Below are 21,446 nucleotides of genomic sequence, written 5' to 3'. Positions count from 1 at the left end.
CGTGCTCCCACGTACGAGTCATTTATGTGTATCTTCGTAGAGCGAGCTAATACCCGCGACGGCCTTCGTGAGAAAGCACACCGAGAGGGGACCAAAAGAAGGCCGTTTCGGAGCCGGCTCATGATGGTTCAATTCAATTGCGGGGAGCAATCAATTGCGTGAGCAACGGCATGCGATCAATGTGCATTCTTTCGTGTTTCGTCTATCAGGTGCTTAGCACGGCTACAGCGTCGTTCCATGGTAAATAAGTTTTCATTACATGGGCCATCGTTTAGTGTATATTTTCGAGGAAGAACAGAAGACAGCTTACGTCTCAAGCATAGTCATGCATTCAAAGAGTTCTCTTCAAAGAACACCATTAACCTAATTACTTGTGCTTTGTAGACTCCATTCCAGACCTCATCACTGCTACCACGTCATCTATTGTTGTGCCTCTTGACCTCTTGCCCGGCTGCTCCAGACCAAGCGCAGTGTCCTCAGCGACAACTCGGTAGACTTCCGCAATCCCATCAAAGCTAGTACAAACTGTCAGTGCGGTTCTAGAATCAACCGGTACCAGGAAAGGAAGGGAGAGGAAATAGCATACAGTCCTCGATCAAACCCGCCATCCTCTTCCATCATGACACCAATCTGTTGCATCTCATTCACCCAACGGTATGCTTTGGGCGGCATGCTGATGACACCCTTATCTGCAATTGCAAGGGTTTCCGCGTTGTACCTCTTCATGTAGTCACGTAGCTGTGGTAATATGCCAAGTGCCTCTGCCGTGACATAGGACTGGATGGCGAGTGCAAAGAACCCCTTAGTCGTACTACCGAAGCACATTTTAAGGCCTGATGCTGCGCCTAGGCGCTCAGACATGTGGTCGACGTTGAGTGTCTTGGCGAGATCCGCGTAAGGAAGCTTCGTTGGGCCAGAAACAATCAGGGATGGGCAGTTCCATCCCGAAAGTGAGTCGGCTTTCTGGTAGGGAACTCCGCCGATAATGCCGCCGTCTATAAGAACAATGTTCGGATTGTTTCGGAAGAGAGCGTGTATTTGAATGGCGAGCCCCGGTGATATGGCGTTGAGATCCAAATAATAAAGAGGACGTTCTCGTGCATTGGTGCCGCTGGGTGTTTCATTCAAAACACGTTGCGCAGTGGTCAGCGCATCTCGAGGGGGAACAATGGAAAGTAAACAAGCAGACAGCTTGACCAATTCACTGATAGACGGCAGAAGTTCTATGCCGTTGGATCGAGCCCTTTCTCGGGTTTGATCACTAAAAGCTCATTAAAGATTAGCTTCGCATTGGGATGACAACAAGTTTTATCTTTAGCATCGGCATCAACACCATAGTCCAATCCAACATTGATGAAAAAAGATGGTTCTGAGGTAGCGGCGTTGAGTGCATGCAAGTACTTGCCTTCTATCTTCCGCAAAGGTTGCGACTCTATATCCCTGACTGATGAGTAGCTTGCCGATGCCAAGACCCATGTCACCAATGGACAAGATACCAATTATGAGTACAGCTTGTTCGCCCATAGTTCCAACCTCTCAGCTTGACAGAAAAGTGGAGATGACTGAATTCTTGAAATTGCCCTTTTTATTGGGAAAGCCGACGTGGGGAAGACAAGTCATATAAATAGGTCGTCTTGTTTTTATTCATTTCTTTTTCTTTTCTGATCGTATTCCTAGCGGAACGAGGCGCGCAAAACCTACTATGTAGATCCAAAACAAGGGAAGGTCTCAATGGTCCTTTCGAAAGCATCGCGGGAAGTTTCCCAGCTCCTAGCCTTCAACATGGGGCCAACAGATGCTGTGTTATGCGGACGGAGTAGCTTGTGACGACACCTGAAAGAAGGCGGGACATCGCACTCCGTGTAACTCCACCGACGGAATCCCGACCTCGGAACATCTGGCGACCTCGCACTTTATTTGCGCCTGGACCGGAAAGTGGCAGACACATAGGGTGTTTATCTCCGGCGTATCCAGGTTCAGCCCTAGTTTTAGAGTAAACTTTAGCCAGCTCCTACGAGTTACGACGAGGGCCGTGGAGACGGCGAGAGGGTCTTTTCCGCTGATTGTGTCGTGGAGGATAATTAACTATGCCAGCAAGAAACGGCTTGGACAGGATGTAGGATATACAGTCTATTTCAAATTGGCTAGGATACCGACGGAAGCCTATCCGGAGACAAATATATTTTCGATCATCTCTTATTTGTGCCCTATTCTAGTCTTATTCTGTAGAGACCGCGTAGTGCTGCTGTTGTATATAATGAATACCCTCCTGTCTTTACTCAAAGATCCGCTGTGGGTTTGTGACGAATAGCTTTTGCCATATCTCATCATCCGGAATCCATTCACGGATCTTCTTAATGTGCGCTAGGTCGTCAACCTCGCGGAAACCCTCAATCTCATTGAGGCGCTGCTCATCCGTTTTGCCCTTGCGGGTAACGCCGAGCTGAGTGTGCGGCCAGTCGGTTCCGAAAACGATCTGGTCAGGACCCGCCTCGATGATGGCCTTGGCCGCCGTCGCGAGACTGTTGATTCCAGCGGGGTGACCATGGTATAGACGTTCGAAGCCGGAGATCTTGACAAAGAGTCGCTTCTCCTTGATGAGCGAGAGCAGTGTCTGAAAGTCTTCCGTTTTCTCGTCACCGGGGAACGTACTGCCGAAATGGTCCGCTACGATCTTGACTCGCGGATCTAACCCGCGGATCATGTCGGCCATGGCAGCCCACGCAGGCAGCGGGCAGAAAATTCCGATGACCCAGCCGAGACGGGCTAGACGGCTAGCTAAGGCCTTGACCTTCTTGGTGATTTGCTCGCCGCCTTTCTGCTCGCCGTGGCCCCATGCCATCTCATGCATACGAGCGCCACGAACGCCGGCGGCATGCAGGGCATCCAGCTCTGCATCGGTGATACTGTCAACATCAATAGTCGCCAGGCCACGCAGCTTGAAGCCAGGCATGCTAGACTGCCGGTTTAGAGTGTCCACCAAGGCTGCCGGCGACGACCCTTGCATGGAAGCGTGGACAACAACGAGGCCGGTGCAACCCGTCACCTCCATCGGATAGTCCACAACTGGGGCTTCCTTGGGCGTATACGATCGTGGTGTCGCATAGGGGAACTTCTCAGGATCGAAGACATGGATGTGGGTGTCCCATGCACCCTTTGGCAAAAGAGAGTTGATCGTAGACATAATTTCAACTTGGATGATAATGTGTGCTTAGACGGCCGGGTCTGAGGAGTTGATCCCGATAGGAAGGTTTGAGAAGTCAAAGATAAAATGAGGAAATGTTTGGCTGGCACCGAGAAGATGTTACTTGATTGGTGAGATGCGGCCTGTTGGTGAATTCGATGGGAAGATGCAAGCAAGGTCAACTCTTATAAAACGATTCGAAAGTATACATAGGCTGCTGATATAAGCCCCGGACGTTGTGAATACATGGCGGAGTTTGTGCTCCGTCTCTGGCGCGATGATGTCGAGACAACACGGACCTTGATTTCCCATGACGGACGTTCCCGAGCAGCTCATACATGGTTCCCCACTTCTCTCCACGATATCATCTTCCCCGGATTTTTGGATGAGCTTCTGTTCAAGTTCCACTCATGTTATTGCGGGGCCCCGGATTCCGTCTACTCTGAAGACCCCTATGATGAATTGCTTAGTGCTTTGGTAACAGCGAATAGTAAGGGAGCGACCGCATGTTGGTTCAGCATGGTAAGGGTTGATAGAATTTCACCTAACCATTGGTTTCAAGGAATTAACTTATATGTAGTAGCTGTCCTGGTCCTCCCCTCCACAGCGGTCGTCAACCCTCTTTCCCATCATTCTTTGAGTTGGCTCATCTTGGGTCAGTCTCCTTCGATCTAAGTAATTATCTTCCATCTTGGTTTTTTCTAGTCATCTCCAGATCAAGCTGTCCATCATGGGCTTCGCACAGGAGGTCGCCAACTTCCCGCGGGAGATTGGCAAGGCTTTTGCATTGAACAGAAAACAGGCCCTGGTGTTCCTGACTTGCTGGTGGTGCTGGACGCTGGGCTCCATGAATTTCTATCTCCTTCCCTACACACAGCCAGCAGTGGCTAAAACACTTGGGGTAGAAACATCCAAGATTGCCGAGGCCAACACAACCACTATGCTGTCTCGAGCCATCGGTGCAGCAATTTTTGGGGTGTTGTCTGACCAGTACGGACGTAAAATCCCTTTGGTAGTGGACCTTGTCCTAATGGGAGTCTTCACCCTCTCCTCTGGGTTTGTTCATACTTATGGACAGTTTGTGGCAGTACGTTTCCTCTTCGGTGAGTATGCCTTCGCTGCATTATATCACACTATAGGCTGTTAACCGCGCTTCTAGGTATTACCTATGGCGCTTTGTACGGTGTTAGCATGGCCGCGGTTCTCGAGGCTGTTCCTCGAGAAGCCCGAGGAGTTGTCGCCGGCTTTACGCAGCAGGGTTTTGGAGCGGGAAATATGATTGCATCCGGTCTTCATTTGGCGATGGGTAAGTCTGTCTTTTGATACTCTGCTTATGGCAAGACCAAATAAGTAACCCGTCCCCGAACGATTAGAGAGCTACGGATGGCGATCCCTCTATTACGTCGGTGCCGGTCTTACCCTTACCGCGGTTGGCCTGCGAATCATATGCCCCGACTACTCCGTAGTCACGGAGGCCATCCGGGAGAATGAGGACATTCTTCAGCCTACTCTGAGCCCCACGGGTGCTACATTGCCCTTCTGGGTCAAGTTTCGTTACGCCATCACGCATCACTGGCCGATATTCATCTACTGCACTGTGCTCACAGCGTGCTTCAACACGCTGGGCCATGGCCATATGGACGTTTATCCTTCCTTCCTTGAGACCCAGCGTGGACTCAGTATCCGCCATGAAACCTATGTCACCGTTATACTGCAATGCGGTGGTATTATAGGTGGCCTTGTGGGCGGGTATCTGGCTCGATACAGCCCCAAATGGGTTCCTTTCGGCTTTGCCATTGTCTTGGCTCCCTTGCTTCCAGCCCTTATCCTTCCAACGAAGTGGCAATATCTTGCAGTGGGATCCTTCTTTTTCGAATTCTGCTACGGCGCTGCCATTGGCACAGTCGGCAACATCTTGCAGATGGTCTGCCCTCACCCAGGTATTCGTGGTGCCTTTGGCGGTGTCACCTACAACCTTGGTAATGCCATCTCCTCCGTGGCTCCAACTATTGAGACAAGACTTGGCGATAATCTGCCCACGAAGTCTGGAATCCCGGATTATGGACGTATCATCCTCATCCTCGTTGGAATCGTAAGTGCCTCTATTCCCTCATACATAAGCGACGGAAATGCTGTCTGTTCTTGACTGGCTGGCTAACAGCCACTGCAACAGGCAATCGGTCTATTGTCGCTCACTCTGGCATGCATGCCTATCAAGAACGTCAACTTGGAATGGGATCAGGAGGATCCTAACCAGACAATTCCGGCTTATGAGGCACCAGCCAAGACAATTGAGCACAACCAGGGTCATATTGAGCGGGCACACGATATTGAGACAGGAGCCATATTGAAAAGAGATGAACAAGCGGGTGTGGAGTATATGGAGATGAGCCCTACCCAAAAGTGATGACCATTGATTCCCTGTGCTTGCTTAATGAGTAAACGAGGCCAACACTGCACTATGTTTGGGCTTGGTGGGCTTCTGGCGAGTCAGGCAATCAAGTTGATGAAGACCGGAGGGTACCTATCCTGGTTGGTTTCCAATATTCTTCCGTTTCTTAAAAGCGGGAACGAAGTGGTCAATACAGCAAATACAATAGTGGTCCCCTTTATAGTTAGTGGCTACCAATATAAAGACTATCATATTTTCCCTTTCAACCACCAGTCTCCGCGTAATAAAAAATGGGTACCGCGATCACAAATTGCGACACTTTACGAGAAGGATCTCTTGGGATATTCGAAACGCGTCTCGTAAGGGGACGAAGACCAGGGTTAAGTGCCTGATCATTACTGTGAAGTCTCTCTACTTGATGATAATACCTACTAGAAAAACCACCAAAGGGCAAAAATAAGAGAGTATGCAAAGTATAACTCAGAGTACTAATTCCCGGCGTTTAAGATGACATATGCCTGCTTCTCTTCGTAATTAAGGCAATCTGGTCTAGGGTTAGGGGCTGGCTTGTGACGGAGACAAGGGACTGAGTATAGTGTGGAGATCCAAACGGCATCATTTGTTTGGCAGTAAAGATTGAAGTATGTACATTCTGGTGCAGTAATGGAAGCTTTTTGCATATATCCGTCCGCCTAGGTATATCTGTTATAGGTCGACTGCCCAACTCTAGACCTGGACGTTGCAAATTAGCTTCCCAGCGTGGGTATTTGACTCCATCTTCTTGTGGGCATTCCCAATCTCTGTCCAAGAGAAGACTTCATCCACGGTGACCTTCATCTCGCCCCTGGCGAAATGTGGGAGTGCCTTCTCGATTACAACATCCCGCAGCTGCTTCTGGTAGTCAGACTGGCGTGTACGAAGTGTCGTTGTCATGACCCAAAGCCGCTTGTTCATCAGGTCTCGCAAGCTGAACTTCTCAATAATGGCGCCACTCATCGTCGCAACTATAACAATGCGGCCCTCCATCGCAGCCGCCGCCGTGGTGCGGTGCCAGTATGACTGGCCCACCAAGTCTATGATCAGGTTGACGCCTTTGCCCCCGGTCTCGCAGCGAATTACCTCGGCAAAATCATTGTCGCCGCAAGTCCGGTAGTTAATGGCGAAGTCAGCGCCAAGGGATTTGCACAAGTTGCACTTGGAGTCGCTGCCAGCTGTCACAAAGATCTTACTGGCGCCGCCGCAGCGGGCCATTTGGATGGCGGCTTGGCCGACTCCCGAAGAGCCGGCGTGGATAAGAACTGATTGACCGGGTTGCAAGCCACCAATGAGGTGAATTGCTTGGACGGCAGTGAAGTATGTCTGCGCAGTGTTAGTTTGCTCCCAACTTTACAGGAACTACCCCAGAGGATTAAGGGAAATGAACTAACTTCAGGGAAGCCAGCGGCCGTCTCGAAGCTCATGCCCTCGGGCATATGCATGAGCATATTTTCCGACACGGAGATCTTCTCAGCGTACTGTACATGAGGAAGAACATTAGCGCTGCTGCTGGCATCATTGACATGTAGGGTCGTTGATTAGCCACTCACGGCACCTCCATAAGCAAGGCCAAAGCACTTTTGTCCAATTTGGAAATCCGACTGGCCTGGTAAATGTTAGTGTACCGAGGAAGCAAAATATGCCTCGAGACAATGAGAGAGAGGCATACATTCTGCGCCCTTTGCCTCAACGATACCGCTGAACTCCACGCCCAGGATCTTGCCAGACTCAGGCAGCAGTGGATAGGGATAACGATCCTCTCGCTGCATAATATCCATGCGATTTAGACCGAAAGAATGTATCCGTACCAAAATACAATTACCGTTGGCCACCGGATCCGGCACATCGTCCTCGATGAAGAAGTCGTCGGCATTTCCTCTGCCGCCCTTAATTCCAACTGCCTTCATGGTTCCTGGTCAAAGGCTGGAGGCTTTTGTTGTTCTTCACTTGAAGAAAGTTTGAGTACAAATGCAGTTTTGTTTGGACAAAAGTTTGATCACTGTATAGCAGATAAATAATAGTGCGAAAGCTCTTTAAGAAACTGGCTTGGAGATTTGATCTGAGTAAGAAAGTTACAGTGCTAATTTGTACTGTCGATGGTCCGGCGGTGCCTTATCGACCGTTGCTTACTTGCCGAAGGACTCGTCGGAAGGCATGGTTTGAACGGACAGCCACGGACCGGCTCACTGCGCGCGGGGAACATGTGCGGCGACTAGCTGGTGCGGCACATTCCCTCATTACCGCCTCACATTTTGTTTGGAAAGGAAGCGGACAATCCACTCCGCAAAATAGCCAACCCCAGGCGGAGCGCCACATTCCGTCCTTTGGGGTTAGACGGCGAATGATGCATGATTGGGTATACAGAACGACGAACATGGTGAAAGGGATCCATCACGGATCTCGCGGGAGTCTCATTGGAATACTAGCACCCGCTAAGTACGGAATGCGCAGTGGAGGTGCACCCGATACACTGAGAATCCATTTTCCGTCTCTCCATCACGAGTTGCTCCGTGATCGATCTAATTCACGGGGAATAGGCCTGTCTGAGAGGCAAATTATTTCTGGGATAAATGAAGCTCTTTTCAAGACACACCGTAGCCATTCTGAGGTTGCGTCAACTACAACTTGTGCTTTGTCAAAATCGCTTCTATCAAGTAAAAATACCTAGCCTTCATCGGACTTCACGCTTCTTCATCGCCTGCTGCACAATAAGGCCCATCATGTCGTCCACCACCGGTACAGAGACATCAATGCACCAGCCCTCACAAGCCAAGCTGGCCACCAAGGAGAAAGAAGTGCCTGCTAGGGTCCCTTTGGCTGCGTCTTCCTCGTGGACGGAAGATGTGCATTTCTTGGGCGATAAGGACGGCAAGGTCAAGCTGCGTTGCCCACCAACCTTCGACAACATCAACGACACTCGCACATACCTGAAGCAGCACTTAGCGGCCGCTTTCCGAGTCTTTGCTAGGCAGGGTTTCGATGAGGGTGTTGCAGGCCACATCTCTCTGCGCGACCCTGGCAACCCAGAACACTTCTGGATTAACCCTCTCTCTATGCATTTCTCCCAGATCCGCGTCAGTGACCTGGTCCTCGTCAGTGAGAACGGCGAGGTCCTTCCAGAGGGAGCGCAGAGCGCCATCAATGGCCCAGCCTTCGCCATCCACAGTGCCATCCACCGCGCGCGGCCGGACCTCAATGCAGCGTGCCATGCCCACAGTGTCTACGGCAAGGCTTTCAGCTGCTTCGGCCGTCAGATCGAGATGCTGTACCAGGATGCGCTGCGCTTTTACAACGACTTGGCTGTGTATCCTCGCTACGGCGGCACTGTCCTCACGGCTGAGGAGGGCGACCGTATCGCCAAAGCGCTGGGACCGACCTGCCGCAGCGTTATCCTACAGAATCATGGCATGATTACGTGTGGCCAGACAGTCGACGAGGCGGCCTTCCTGTTCATTGCGCTGGACCGATGTTGCCACGCGCAGATGCTTGCTAACGCTGCCGTATGCCCTGGGTTTGAAAAACACTACATCGCCAAAGAGCAGGCAGAATTCGCGCACAAAAAGAGCGGCAACTCGAATAAGATGTGGTTAGCCTTCCAGCCATACTATGACCAGGTGGTCAAGGATGACCCCGAGTTGCTGCAGTAGCCAAATGGGCGGGGTTTTACGAAAAGAAGTCCATGGGACAAGTGAATGGTCAAAAATGAGTGTGACATTGAGAACAGGAAACATCCATGTCCTACGGCTTTTGTTTAAACGGGAGTTGACTGGGCTACTTGCACAATTCCATCATTGATCATATACATGGTGGGCCAATTGCTACATCCAACCGTTAAACTTAGTTAATCACTACATTGCATCATGGACGACGTATTGCACACGATGCATTTTGCATCCGTAAGCACAACTCTTTAGAAACTGGTATCATCCACACCGAATGTCGCAAAAGACATGTTTTCGTTCATAAACCCAAACAGCAAGTCTTGACCAGGGATACACATATCCTGGAAAGGTTGCATCTGTGCAAGATTATCATATGTTGGCGACGCGTTAGAAAACTGCCAAATATTGTCGAACGTTTGATCAGGAGCCGAGGCCTGAAACTCTACGGGCGCTAGGACGTACCGTCAGTATCAGGTACTTGATCTACAGCAACAAGAAAAGAGACAAGAAATGAAAGCAGAAGCAACCATGGAAGGGAGGCTCACTTGGTGATTCTTGAACGCCCTTGGCGGCCATGAGCTTGCGAATAATACGCGCTGTGTCCGCAACTCCCGAGTTCGGTACGGCTAGCTCGTCCAGACACCTCAGGCTTGCACCAAGTAACAATAACGACTCAGCATATGCGTTGCTGTCGCTGCCAGTGGAGAGCGATGCAGCATTGAGCACGTGGATCGTGCAAGCTACGTAAACAGCATAACTGAGCAAGTAGCTAGACTTCCGCAACGGGTAGATGGATTGATAGCTTAGGGCGAGACTGGTGATATGTCGTGCCGCCGTGGTACACCGTTTCCACGAGAAAGCCGACGTCTTTATGGTGTTATCAGCGCCGCTCCCGTTGCTGGCGCCGCTCTTGGGCGTTGCGATAAAAGGTCGATGCAACAAAACAACAAGTGAGTGATATGTCGTCAGAAGAATGATGCGATTTGGCGCTACTACGACGGGTGGATCCATGACATCCTTCGTCCACGGCTCGTACGCTAGGTGCGCTGGGAGGTCACGATACCAGGCTGTGAGGAGATCATCGAGAGGGCCGATCTCATTCAATGTCTTCCGAGCGGTGGCTCCGACGAAATAAATCTTGTTCACGATTCGGCTCATTATTTCAGACAGTAGACAGAGCTGCTGGAAGACAGTCACTGAATACGCCGACGGTGCGGCCGAAGAGGTCACCTTGCGGCTCGCAGCGGGTGTCATAGGGTCATCATAGGGCTGCCACGGCTCCAGCTCTTCGAAAGTATCCATGAAGTCCTGCGACACATGGGCATCCCCGAGACTGATCGTGGGAGGTCGCCCAAGATACAGGCTTTGGAGCTTCTCGCAGATGAAAGCGCCCCAAAACACACGCCGCCTGATCTCGACCTCCTCAGCATTGTGGTTGTTAACCTGCTGCAAATCCACGTGCAGCCCCAGATCGTACACCATCCGCAGGGCATAGCCGGTATACAACCAGCCCTTGGAAGTCATGCCTCTGGCGATAAACGTCGACCCGAGCATGATCAACGCGATGACAGTAGGTATTTGTGACTGAATGAGCAAGCCCTCGCGCAGTAATAGCTCGTCACAGCGAGTGAAAAAGCGCTGCCCCGCTGTTTCCGGGTCCGTCGGGTCATCACGCACCTCGAGCCGCTCCGAGAATTTGGATGAACATGCGAAGACAGCGTACAGCAAGAGGTCAGAGCAGTACGACCCACCATTTACCAGCTCTCGCATGAAGGCCGGTCGGTACGTCAGCAGGAAAGTATGATGCTGCCGGCTCCAGTGGAGATCGAGGAGATGGAACGCCAGCTCCGCTGGTATTCCCCGTATGGAGGTCAAACAACGCAGTCGGTGCTCCCGCTGCCTCTCCGTTGCGGCATTGGCGATCAACTGATACCGCAGCAGCTCTGACGATGCTGCTGGTTGTTCGTGACTAGGGGTATCGAGACCTATCACTCGTATCGGGCTGCTGAGGCGGATAACAGAGGTTGAGCTGAAAATGCTATCTCTGGCTGGGTGGCTTCTATTTGTCAATTTGGGCTCGCCCATAGCACCGGCACCTTCTTCCTCGCTGGAAGACATGGCAACATCGTTAGCATGTTCCATGTCCTGACCGTCATTGTCGTGATTGTTATCGTTAATTTCGCCGTTTGTGTCCTCGGCGATAGCCTCCCTTGTTCTTGGAGCAGGCTGCGCACATCCAGGATCGCTCAGCAGTTGAATTTGCATCTGCTGTCGTCGTTGATTAACGGAGGCAGGATAACGCCCCTGAGATGATGATGTTGTCGATATGGTTCCTGGATCTGACAGTGATACCCTGCCGTCCTGCACCGTCACGGACTGAAGCAGAACATGCCTTTGGGCATCGTCTGCGCTTTTCAGACGGCCTAGCGCATCTTCTAATGCTGCTTTTTCGCCCTTGAGGGAGTCAATGAGGGCTGCAGAAGGACGTTGCTTCTGCACGCCGTGGCGATAGACGCACGACCTATTGCTCTTGCGGCATGTGGTGCAGGTAGGCTTGATGGTATCACATCTGATCTTGCGCCTGCGGCAGAACTCGCATGCCCGGACCATGTTGGGTAGGTCAATCCTCAGCTCGTTGGTCAACCACGACTAGTAAAGGTAAGTCTTGAGACTTCCTGAACGAACTGCTGAAGGAAAGGTACGCTGAGGGGTCCTTTTGCTCGTACATGCGATTAATAATATGTTGTATTGCGACAGTGTATATGTGGAAGCTACAAGCAATGAACTCCTTTGCGGAAGGTGCCTGAAGAATTGACTCGGAGGCCCTCCGTTTCCCCGCACTGTGAGCCCTTGCCATCGATACCTTGATGTATAACAGGTTGATCACTTTTGTGTTCCTTTTCTTCTTTCAAGAAATTACAATCCTTAATTATTGCTGAAACATAGACCAGAGGTTGGGTGTCGATGGTGGATGGCGGATGACTGTATCATTACTACGACGTCTACCGGTTCAAGGGGAACTCAATCCACCCATTACGAGTTAACTGGGTTAAACTTTGGCGGAGTTTGTCACTCCGTCAGACGGCCACAAGAACTCCGTCCGCAGCACTTGCCGGCAATCCACCACCTGGAAGCCATTTAGAATCTTCTGTGTTTAATTCAAATTGGTTTCCGTCTAAACACTTGTACACGAAAATAAAGCCCTTTTTTAAGAGACCTAGTGCCTCACAAGTAGTGTGACCTGTCATCAGGGCTATACGACTTTGGTCTAATCAGGCATGACGCTTCTGCTTACCGCACTTTCTCAAGCACTCCTCAACCTTGATCACCACCTCCCCCGGAATAGCACGCCTCACTTTATCGATATCCTCCCCGGCAATGCTTTGCCCAAACGTGGCAGCAATAACGTCATCGCTCAGAGAGAATACCTGCTCTGCGACCAAGCCAATGCCGAAGTCCTCCGACGAGAGGGCTGCCGTGAAATTGGCTGGTCCACAATCCGGGTTCACCTGTGTGTGGAACGAACCGGCCGGAAAGATTGTCATCATGCCGGGACCCAGTTCGGTGTGGATAACTCGTTGTTTACCTTTAGAGTCAAGCACGCCTACTTCAGGCACCATCTGGGTGAGCACGCGACCAGAATTAAGCACGAAGAGCTCTGTGGCACGAGGGTGGAGGTGGAGGTAGGCCATGCTGCATGCTATTGAGACGATTAGTGCGAGGCAAATTCGAGGCATTTTCTTGGTAACGTACCTGGCAATTGACCGACACTGAAGGATGTTCCAGAGCCAACCAAAGCGGGAAATGTCTTCCGGTTGGCAAACGGGGTCTTGCTCTTGGTGAAATCGTATACAAAATCTTCATCCGTCGGGAGGAGCTGGTAACGGCCGATGGCACTAAACAATTAGATTGGTCTGCTTGTGTAATCCAGCCCATGCCACGGAACTTACGTATCTGCAATTTGTAGCTGAGCAGTTAAGCTGAGCTCGGGCGTTGAGCGCCTCATCATTTGCTGAGGTGCTGCCTTCGCAGGAAGGGCAAAGACAAGAACAACAGCAAGAACAGAGCTAAGGGCGGATCCTGCGAGCATGATGACTATTGATATATCAAGATAGGTATCGATTGGTTTGCAAAGAGAAGACAAGTTAGGAAAGTGTTGCTTAGCTGTTAAGAAACGTTTGATGATGAACGATCAAGAAGGGAGCGGACTAGAGCCTTTTTATACCTAGATTGCTGTAACCCAGCACATCACAGTCGAAGTGAAATACCATGGTTAATTCCAACTACTCTTCAGCTGGACTGAATTGCTGCGCCTCACGTATCTCTAGAGATGAATAGAGGTTCAATCAACTCAAACTAAGCAGTGTCGGCAAGTATAAAGAAGGTATGTCGTATTGGGCGCCTTGGCTCGAGCGTATTAATAATACGACTTCTATCTAAACCAAACTAGTTAGGTGGTCAGCTTACATTTTTAGCCTTGCGTATCCGATCCGCCATCCGCTCCGAGCGTATTCCCCCCCCACATTGGACCCTGCATATCGTGTTTATCACGATCAATCAATGCCCACGGACTATGAATGGCAGAAATCACATATGTTTCAGCATATTTCGAGCCTATGGCTCTGGGAAAAGAATATATAGATCTCATGAATCGGGATCAGTGATCGAGGATACATACAGCACCAAGAATAAAACCAGAAACGGGCACTATCCGATCCTCACAATATACACAAGGCAATGGTATATCTTTATATCAATTTGATCCAGTCAGTGTATGACCGAGGCTGGGTCAAAATCTCGCACTTCTAGATATTGGGAGTAAGCTCCAGCTTTACACGATGCATAGTTTCTGGCCACCAAGTCTCTCTAGTATCCATTGACCGGTGAAGCGAGCCCTGAGTTTTCATCAAAGCAATAACTTGCCCCAGCTCCCACTGTCCAATACTGCCAATCCACCACACGCCATCTAATAGCATGACAAGCACCAGCCAATGGGCAAAGATGTCCATAGCTAATAGGCGCGTCAAACCAAGTAAAGGGACATCGGTGCCCGGCGAGTCGGGCGTCATCATATCCGCAGCGCCAACGTCTGCGAATGTCGAATCGAGCATTGACTGGACAAGGCTGAGAAACTTGGCCGGCGCTTTGTTTAAAAAAGACATTATGATCCGTCGTAGTGCTTTCGGCGATGTCATTGAAGTGACACTGACCATGTATTCTCCAATCCAGGGCGAGACTTTTTGAATGTGCTCTAATAGAAAGGGCTCAGATTTGGCACCATCATGCTTCTTATCAGTCTTCTTTGTAGACAGAGCTTCCAATGCACATGTTTCAAGGATAGACAAAGTTTCCAAGCAAGCGTCGAGCAATAGATGCCCGCAAGGGGAATCTTCTAGTCTTTCAAAAGAAGCCACTGTAGACTCGACTTTTCCGCGTAGGGATTCGAGGGCTTTAGTATATGTACTGATGACCAGGGGAAGAAATAGGCGCTTCGTGCTTTCAGACGGGCCGTCCTGTGGCGACAAGACAATTGTGCGATTTGAAACCGGGCTCGGCAATCTTGGTGTGTGGATCGTCGGGCTTGGTGTGTCTGTATTTGTCTGACTACTGGTCATACTATCGACTATGCCATCGAGTATTGCGGTGGATGCCATATGAGCTGCGCGAGTAAATGAGATCCACTGTGAGTGCTGTGGAAGCACTTCATTCGGCAATTCCTGGCCACTTCGCTTCGCTGTGATAGCCAAATGTACTCTGATAGAGTGACTGGCAGAAGCATACAGAACCATAAGTGCCGCATTTGTGAGAATGTTGTCATAACAATCTGAATATGACATAGCTACTTGAATGTGTTGAAGAGAGCTCCTGTGATGGCGATCAGCAAGCATAAGTAGCTCCCGGAACTTCATTACGGTATGCTCGTCCAGTGACGTATTGGGCGTGACTAGATCATGACATTTGCATGCTGCTGCCAAGGCTATCAGGGACGACATGACAGGCCTGCTCCTGAAAGCGATATTTGGCATTCCCACGGAAAGTGCGTGGTGATCAAGATCGTCGAAAGGTATAGTCCGACTAGTGTGCGTGAGATAGTGACTCAAGAGGTCAAGTTCCGTCGCGTCGAGATTACTGGGGAAGTCCGAATTCAACAATAGTGTTTCAGAGTTTATAATGGTACTCGGAGAAGGAAACAGAGAAGTTGGAGAGCCACGCGGCGAAGGGCCAGAAACTGAGAGGTGATCGCCCGGAAATGCAGATCGAGGGCCCTGGTATTCACAATTGTACATGCGCTTGGCACATCTGGAGCAGTTCGGTCTCAACTCGTCGCACTAGAGATATGATCAAAATATGTTGGACAGATTTGTGCTAAAAGAGATCTACCTTCTTTCGCCGTTGCTTACATCTAAGACAGCCGTTCCTCGATTTCGCGTGTGTTCTTCGAAGCTTATAATTTGTCAAGTTACCATTCATATTGTCGGTCGCGGAGTAGATCTCGGAACCAAATGCGATCACGCAGAAAGGATTGCGCCGATTAGTTAGAGGCTTTAGAGGATGCTCTGAGGCCTTTAATTTACGCGTTCTTTCACAGTCATCTCTACTTGGGGCTTAGATGAGGCTGAGACGCCTAAGACCCCACTTCGGGCTGATCATTTGGAATACCAAGAGCTCCCTCTATATGATTCACCAGCCCAGAAGACACTCGACTTGTTCCTGTTTGTTTCCCATCCAAACAATCACCGAGGTGCAGCTTGGTTGTGCCGCTATACGAGGCCCCCCCACATTTCACCCGAGCTGCCAAGGAGCTATTGTCGCCGCTTAAGATCTTCACGAGCACATTGTAACGTTAGGGCGCTATTTTGGGATTCCCGCCTGGCCATGGTCGTTTGCCAAGCCTCGTATTGCCGATGATCCCCATCTAAATGCGACATATTACTACATTGGGTACATAGAAAGGGATGTGACATTGCTAGAGGCTCGTAATAGCAAAGAGATTGTCGCTCGCTTCACTTAGTCCCAGACGTCGCCGCGGCTGTGTATTTAATGTTCGGAATCCGCTCATTTAAAAGAATCGATATTCATTATTCAAGCATACACAAAACACACATGCAAAATGCGCTACTCTTCACTTTTTCAGTTGACTGCTGCTCTCATTTCTTTTTCTTTGCCCGCCTTTGCAGCAGACTCTCGCTACTGCATGAATAAAAATGTCATCGACGCGAAGGATTTCACTCTCCAAGAATCCGCTGACAACTCTCATCTGGCCGCACTCGCTAAGCACTTCGAAGGCGCGGGAAAGAATGTCAGCGTCTCGGCTGTCCTAAACTCCGCCAACCGTGCTCTAAACAAAGGATCCCCTCCAGTTGGTAGCGGATCTCCGTCAGAGGCATGGGCCTGGAACTCAGGGGACTACAAGACTACCAAGTGGACGCCGCAGGGGATTACCAGTTCCGCCGATGCACTCGGCAAAGGTGACTGGAATGACCATGAGGCGTGGATCGTGAGCTGGTACCAGACTGGAGACAGCGTGCGCGTCAGCTTTGTTGATCGCAAGACACACAAATACCGCCATGTCCTTCTTGTCTACCCGAGCGCCGACGATGACTTCAAGTCTATTGCCATCCATGCTGGAGGGATTATGTGGTACGGCAATTTGTTGTACGTTGTCGATACCAATAACGGCATCCGCGCTTTCAATCTTGACAATATCTGGGAAGTTGAGATTGCGGATGGTGTCGGGAAGATGGACAATGGAAAGGGATATTCTGCGGATGGATATCAATATGTTCTTCCCCAAGTCCGGTGAGTAGGATTAATGTTGGAGGCTTTGAGCAAGATTTCTAACAAACGGGTATAGCTGGTATAAATGGACCCCTGGAGCGGACTCTCCCTTCCGCTTCTCTTGGATTTCCCTCGACCGCAGCGACTCGCCCGATACTCTCCTGGTCGGCGAATTCGTCCGCGATGGCGAAGTCGACAAGAACAAGGATCCTGTTCCTATCCGATTGGTCAAGTACGAGTTGGACTCGACGACCCGCCGACTGCGCACCAACGCTAAGGGCCTGGCTACTGCCAGCTGGGCTCATTGCGTCGATATTCTTAAGATGCAGGGCGGTGTCTCTTATGATGGGAAGTTCTATCTCTCACGCAGCAATGGTCGTGACCCTAAGGCTGGCGACCTGTTCACCTGGGAGGAGGGCAAGACGGCAAAAGAATATCCTGGTTGGTTCATGGCCGGCAATGAGGATCTGAGCTACAACCCGGTGAGAAAGGAATACTACACAGTCACAGAGTATGACGGCGGGCGCTATATCCTGTCCTACAAGGCATAAGCAGACTCGTTCAGTAGGAGATCGTTTATGGAATAGCGATATGGATGTATTTTTATCAATTACTTGCTTTAATTGCTGTCCGCCTACAATTGACAACATACCTCGAAACTCTTTAAAATGCATAGATTCTCCGCTTATTAGATATGCAGGTAAAGTCCATTGGCAGCTGCCTCGGACAAGCTGGTCTTAACGGGTTTTGGCAACGCCTAGTCACGGCATCTAATAAACTTATACTGTGTATCAGCTGAGAGGTCAGTGCGATAGTTGTGCGACTCGGGTAATTCTCACCCGCATTCTCACCCTGTCTGTTGCCCATCACCCTTCTCACCTGCTTTTTACCCGGGCGATACTCATCCGACTACTGGCTGCGCATAGGCCACACACCGCTAAGAAGTTTGGTCTGATCTATACAGCCTTATGTAAGTCAATGTTCTATTTCATTCCCTTAGATATAATATTTAGTACATACGACCACAGGGTGTGGAGAACAGGGCTTCCCGTCCGCTCAGCCGTACTTAAGCCACACGCCGGTAAGTTAGTAGTTAGGTGGGTGACCACTAGCGAATCCTTACTGTTGTATGTTTTATGCTTTGCTTTTTGCATATCTATCGTATAATCTACCGTGGCATTGATTTCGTTTCGTAGCACACCAACGATGACTACATCTTGAAGTGTATAAAGGCCAAGCGTTTTGTCAAAGTCTGGCGTTATTGATGTTTTTAGTTGACCTGGATAAAGGGTATCAAACTATATCTATTAAGGCAACCTAGATTCCTACCCAAGCAAGTAAACTAGAGACCTAGATTTTGTTTGTCTGCAAACGGATCTTTTGAATCCCAGTGCGCCTCAGCTTGCAAAGGAGACGGCGGCGGACCAATTCAACAAAAGTGGAGATCTAATGGGAATAATCGGCTGTGATATCACGAATTGCCTACAGTGCCCCCGCTACAGTTACTGGCGAAAATAGCTTCCCACCATAGACAAGCACTTTTTTCCCCCGGGCCCATTGCCAAGATGCTAGTGCTATTTTTTATTCACCACAGATTAACATACTAGTGCCTTTTCAAGGTATTACTTGGTATTTGACCCTAGACATCCGGTTATCCTTCTTACAACATAGCCCACCTCACAGCCTGAGAGAACCCTCTGCGCCCCGGGCTACCATGCACAGGTGCATATTCTAAATCTCATTTCAGGTCACATGTCCCTCTCGAATAAGTCCTGAGATTCTCGGTTGAAAATCAGGGATCAACGAAGCGGGAATTGTTTTGGGTCTATTTGGGCGCGAAGATTGGGCGAAAGACGCGAGTGTGTGAGGGGCCTCAAGATCTAACAGACGGTGTTACACTACATTAGGGATAGTGCGATCGATGAACTCCGCAGACTGCAATGGGATTTCAAAGTCACTGGCCCGTCCGAGTGACGCGAGCTTCCCAGTCATAGCAATTATTAGGTGCACTCTGGGGGTCGCTCGTCGGTTTATGGTGGCTTAACCCCACAGCCAATAGCAGCTTGTCTCTTGCCGCCCCCACTACTGTCCTTATTGTTTACCAAGAGGCTGAGCTTTGGGGGCCGAGAGGGGTTCTTTTCTTCTCTCTTACGACATGACACTCTGCTCAACCCCCTACTGCTGACATTTGGCATTCCAAAACTTACTGCTTTATACCAAGCTAAATTCTATCCAGAATGGACGGGGTCCTGAAAATGCCGTGTCCCCCACGAGAAAAGTTCCAGATCGGTTGGATATGCGCCCTACCAATAGAGGTTGCCGCAGCTAAGGAGATGCTGGATGAAGGTTTTGGCATTCTTGATGTGCAAGATCCAAGCGACTCAAACACCTATATATTAGGTCGAATTGGTAAGCACTACGTCGTGATCGCCTGCCTCCCGGGCGGTCAATATGGAACTACGTCAGCCACAACTGTCGCAAACAATATGATTCGCACATTTTCGAAATCTCTCCGGATTGGGTTGATGGTTGGAGTTGGTGGTGGAATTCCGTCAGCCGCTCATGACATCCGGCTTGGGGATGTTGTGATTAGCTACCCAGAGAATACCTGCGGAGGCGTGATTCAATATGATATGGGGAAGGTCGTGGCCGGAGGAGAATTTCGCCGCACTAGCTCTTTGAACAGCCCTCCTAGGGCCCTTCTTACAGCCGTTAACTTAATAAGGGCCGCTGAGCTAACGGATGATCCTCACTACCCCGAGTATCTTCTCAATGCGATCGGCAGAAACGCACGCACTCGGAAAAGTTTCGACCGACCACAACAGGACCGACTATTCAAATTAGAACACTGTCATCCTACGACTGCGAGTACGTGTGATGGGTGCCCTATAGAATGGGAAGAGATACGCAGTGAACGCGAGACTAGTGATCCACAACCGCACTACGGCATCATCGCATCTGGAAATGCAGTTATTAAGGATGGATCTACACGCGAGCAGCTTAGACAGGACACTGGGGCATTGTGCTTTGAGATGGAGGCAGCTGGCTTGATGATGGACTTCCCTTGTATTGTCATCCGCGGTGTTTGTGATTACGCCGATACGCATAAGAACAAACAGTGGCAAGGATATGCGGCCTTGGTAGCGGCATCGTACGCTAAAGACCTGCTAGGGTATCTTCCGACGGGCTCTGTGTCGCAAGAGAGCTTAGTGGTAGATATCTGCGGTGTGTACAATCTATAACTAGTTCATGTTAAACATATTACTAAGACAGCACTACGCAGGGGCGCTAAAGGAAGAAATGAAAGGCATCAATCAACAGCTACACCATGTCTATGATCGACAACAAGAGTATCATAATGAAATCCAAAAAAGGTCTCTCACAGATAAGCAACAGCGTTGTCACCAAGTTTTCAAAGTCGCGAATTACGAGGAGCAGAAAAACATCAATCCAAGACGAGTAGAAGGAACTTGTCAATGGGTTTTTAAGAGCGAGAAATATCTCCGTTGGTTAGAGAGCTATTGCGATGATCTTCTCTTGGTGTCAGCTGATCCAGGCTGCGGAAAGTCTGTACTAGCCAGATCGATCATCGACGACCACTTGCAAACTTCTAGTCCAGGAGTGACAGTATGTTTCTTTTTCTTCAAAGACAACCACGAACAGAGCCGTCTCGACACAGCACTATGTTCGATACTACATCAGCTCTTCAGCCAGCGGCCTGACCTATTATATCATGCTTTACCGTCCTGGGAGAAGAACGGAGAGAAGCTCCGACATGAGGTGGAGGAGCTTTGGCGCGTCTTTATCACGGCCGTATCAGCTAACGCATCACACAAGACGATTTGTATATTCGATGCGCTTGACGAATGCCGTGAAACGGATCAGGGCCGATTAATTGAGAAGCTTCAACTCTTTTATCGCGAGCCATCTTTATCACCGATAGATACTTTTCTGAAATTCCTAGTCACCAGTCGTCCCTACGACTATATACAGGATCGTTTTCAAGAAATGACCAATTTTCTCCTACATATACACCTTCAGGGGGAGGAAGAAAATGAGCGAATTCATGAGGAGATTGACCTGGTCGTGAAAATTCGGGTGAGAGAGCTAGCTGAAACAATACCACTGTCACCGGATATTCATCAGCGACTTGAATATCAGCTTCTTCAAATGGAACACCGTACGTATCTCTGGCTACACCTAGCCATTAACGACATCCGCAAAACTTTCAAGTATAGCTTTCGACATAAAGAAGAAAAAATTCCACTCATACCTCCTTCCGTGGATGCGGCATATGAAAAGATCCTTAGTCGAGTTCCTTCTGGCAAAGTGGATATGGTGAAAAAGATATTCCGACTCATTGTCGGTGCACGGCGTCCTCTAACAACATGGG

At 49.8% G+C, this 21,446-nt stretch overlaps 10 protein-coding genes across 10 annotated transcripts; 4 read left to right on the top strand and 6 right to left on the bottom strand.

The window, feature by feature from the left end:
- Nucleotides 1–367: 367 nt before the first annotated feature.
- Nucleotides 368–1,524, bottom strand: PENARI_c001G00783 (DUF1932 domain-containing protein; the record flags this gene model as incomplete). The annotated part of the gene is made up of 3 exons (XM_022626186.1): nt 368–515; nt 587–1,268; nt 1,446–1,524. 3 exons carry the CDS (start codon nt 1,522–1,524, stop codon nt 368–370), a joined length of 909 nt encoding a protein of 302 aa, XP_022493130.1.
- Nucleotides 1,525–2,275: 751 nt separating this feature from the next.
- Nucleotides 2,276–3,184, bottom strand: PENARI_c001G07170 (uncharacterized protein; the record flags this gene model as incomplete). Its single annotated transcript, XM_022626691.1, has 1 exon — nt 2,276–3,184. One exon carries the CDS (start codon nt 3,182–3,184, stop codon nt 2,276–2,278), a length of 909 nt encoding a protein of 302 aa, XP_022494005.1.
- Nucleotides 3,185–3,914: 730 nt separating this feature from the next.
- Nucleotides 3,915–5,591, top strand: PENARI_c001G07333 (MFS transporter; the record flags this gene model as incomplete). The annotated part of the gene is made up of 4 exons (XM_022626708.1): nt 3,915–4,287; nt 4,344–4,490; nt 4,558–5,276; nt 5,358–5,591. 4 exons carry the CDS (start codon nt 3,915–3,917, stop codon nt 5,589–5,591), a joined length of 1,473 nt encoding a protein of 490 aa, XP_022493896.1.
- Nucleotides 5,592–6,302: 711 nt separating this feature from the next.
- PENARI_c001G04893 (NAD(P)H-quinone oxidoreductase) lies at nt 6,303–7,519 on the bottom strand (the record flags this gene model as incomplete). Its single annotated transcript, XM_022626497.1, has 4 exons — nt 6,303–6,935; nt 7,004–7,090; nt 7,163–7,218; nt 7,282–7,519. The coding sequence occupies 4 exons, from the start codon at nt 7,517–7,519 to the stop codon at nt 6,303–6,305; spliced, it is 1,014 nt and encodes a 337-aa protein (XP_022493325.1).
- Nucleotides 7,520–8,332: 813 nt separating this feature from the next.
- PENARI_c001G00340 (uncharacterized protein) lies at nt 8,333–9,259 on the top strand (the record flags this gene model as incomplete). The annotated part of the gene is made up of 1 exon (XM_022626138.1): nt 8,333–9,259. One exon carries the CDS (start codon nt 8,333–8,335, stop codon nt 9,257–9,259), a length of 927 nt encoding a protein of 308 aa, XP_022493278.1.
- A 263-nt stretch (nt 9,260–9,522) lies between these two features.
- PENARI_c001G02737 (Zn(II)2Cys6 transcription factor) lies at nt 9,523–11,884 on the bottom strand (the record flags this gene model as incomplete). Its single annotated transcript, XM_022626327.1, has 2 exons — nt 9,523–9,725; nt 9,820–11,884. The coding sequence occupies 2 exons, from the start codon at nt 11,882–11,884 to the stop codon at nt 9,523–9,525; spliced, it is 2,268 nt and encodes a 755-aa protein (XP_022493838.1).
- A 662-nt stretch (nt 11,885–12,546) lies between these two features.
- Nucleotides 12,547–13,364, bottom strand: PENARI_c001G08227 (germin family protein; the record flags this gene model as incomplete). The annotated part of the gene is made up of 3 exons (XM_022626784.1): nt 12,547–12,974; nt 13,028–13,170; nt 13,225–13,364. The coding sequence occupies 3 exons, from the start codon at nt 13,362–13,364 to the stop codon at nt 12,547–12,549; spliced, it is 711 nt and encodes a 236-aa protein (XP_022493771.1).
- A 715-nt stretch (nt 13,365–14,079) lies between these two features.
- PENARI_c001G00893 (uncharacterized protein) lies at nt 14,080–15,111 on the bottom strand (the record flags this gene model as incomplete). The annotated part of the gene is made up of 1 exon (XM_022626193.1): nt 14,080–15,111. The coding sequence occupies one exon, from the start codon at nt 15,109–15,111 to the stop codon at nt 14,080–14,082; it is 1,032 nt and encodes a 343-aa protein (XP_022493601.1).
- Nucleotides 15,112–16,385: 1,274 nt separating this feature from the next.
- PENARI_c001G03978 (uncharacterized protein) lies at nt 16,386–17,604 on the top strand (the record flags this gene model as incomplete). Its single annotated transcript, XM_022626440.1, has 2 exons — nt 16,386–17,074; nt 17,130–17,604. The coding sequence occupies 2 exons, from the start codon at nt 16,386–16,388 to the stop codon at nt 17,602–17,604; spliced, it is 1,164 nt and encodes a 387-aa protein (XP_022493126.1).
- A 1,704-nt stretch (nt 17,605–19,308) lies between these two features.
- Nucleotides 19,309–20,295, top strand: PENARI_c001G12297 (5'-methylthioadenosine/S-adenosylhomocysteine nucleosidase family protein; the record flags this gene model as incomplete). The annotated part of the gene is made up of 1 exon (XM_022627100.1): nt 19,309–20,295. One exon carries the CDS (start codon nt 19,309–19,311, stop codon nt 20,293–20,295), a length of 987 nt encoding a protein of 328 aa, XP_022493909.1.
- Between the last annotated feature and the right edge of the window lie 1,151 nt (nt 20,296–21,446).

The sequence above is a fragment of the Penicillium arizonense genome (genome assembly GCF_001773325.1).
Source record: "Penicillium arizonense strain CBS 141311 chromosome Unknown PENARI_contig001, whole genome shotgun sequence".
Lineage (NCBI taxonomy): Eukaryota > Fungi > Ascomycota > Eurotiomycetes > Eurotiales > Aspergillaceae > Penicillium > Penicillium arizonense.
This window is presented reverse-complemented; position numbering and strand designations above follow the sequence as displayed.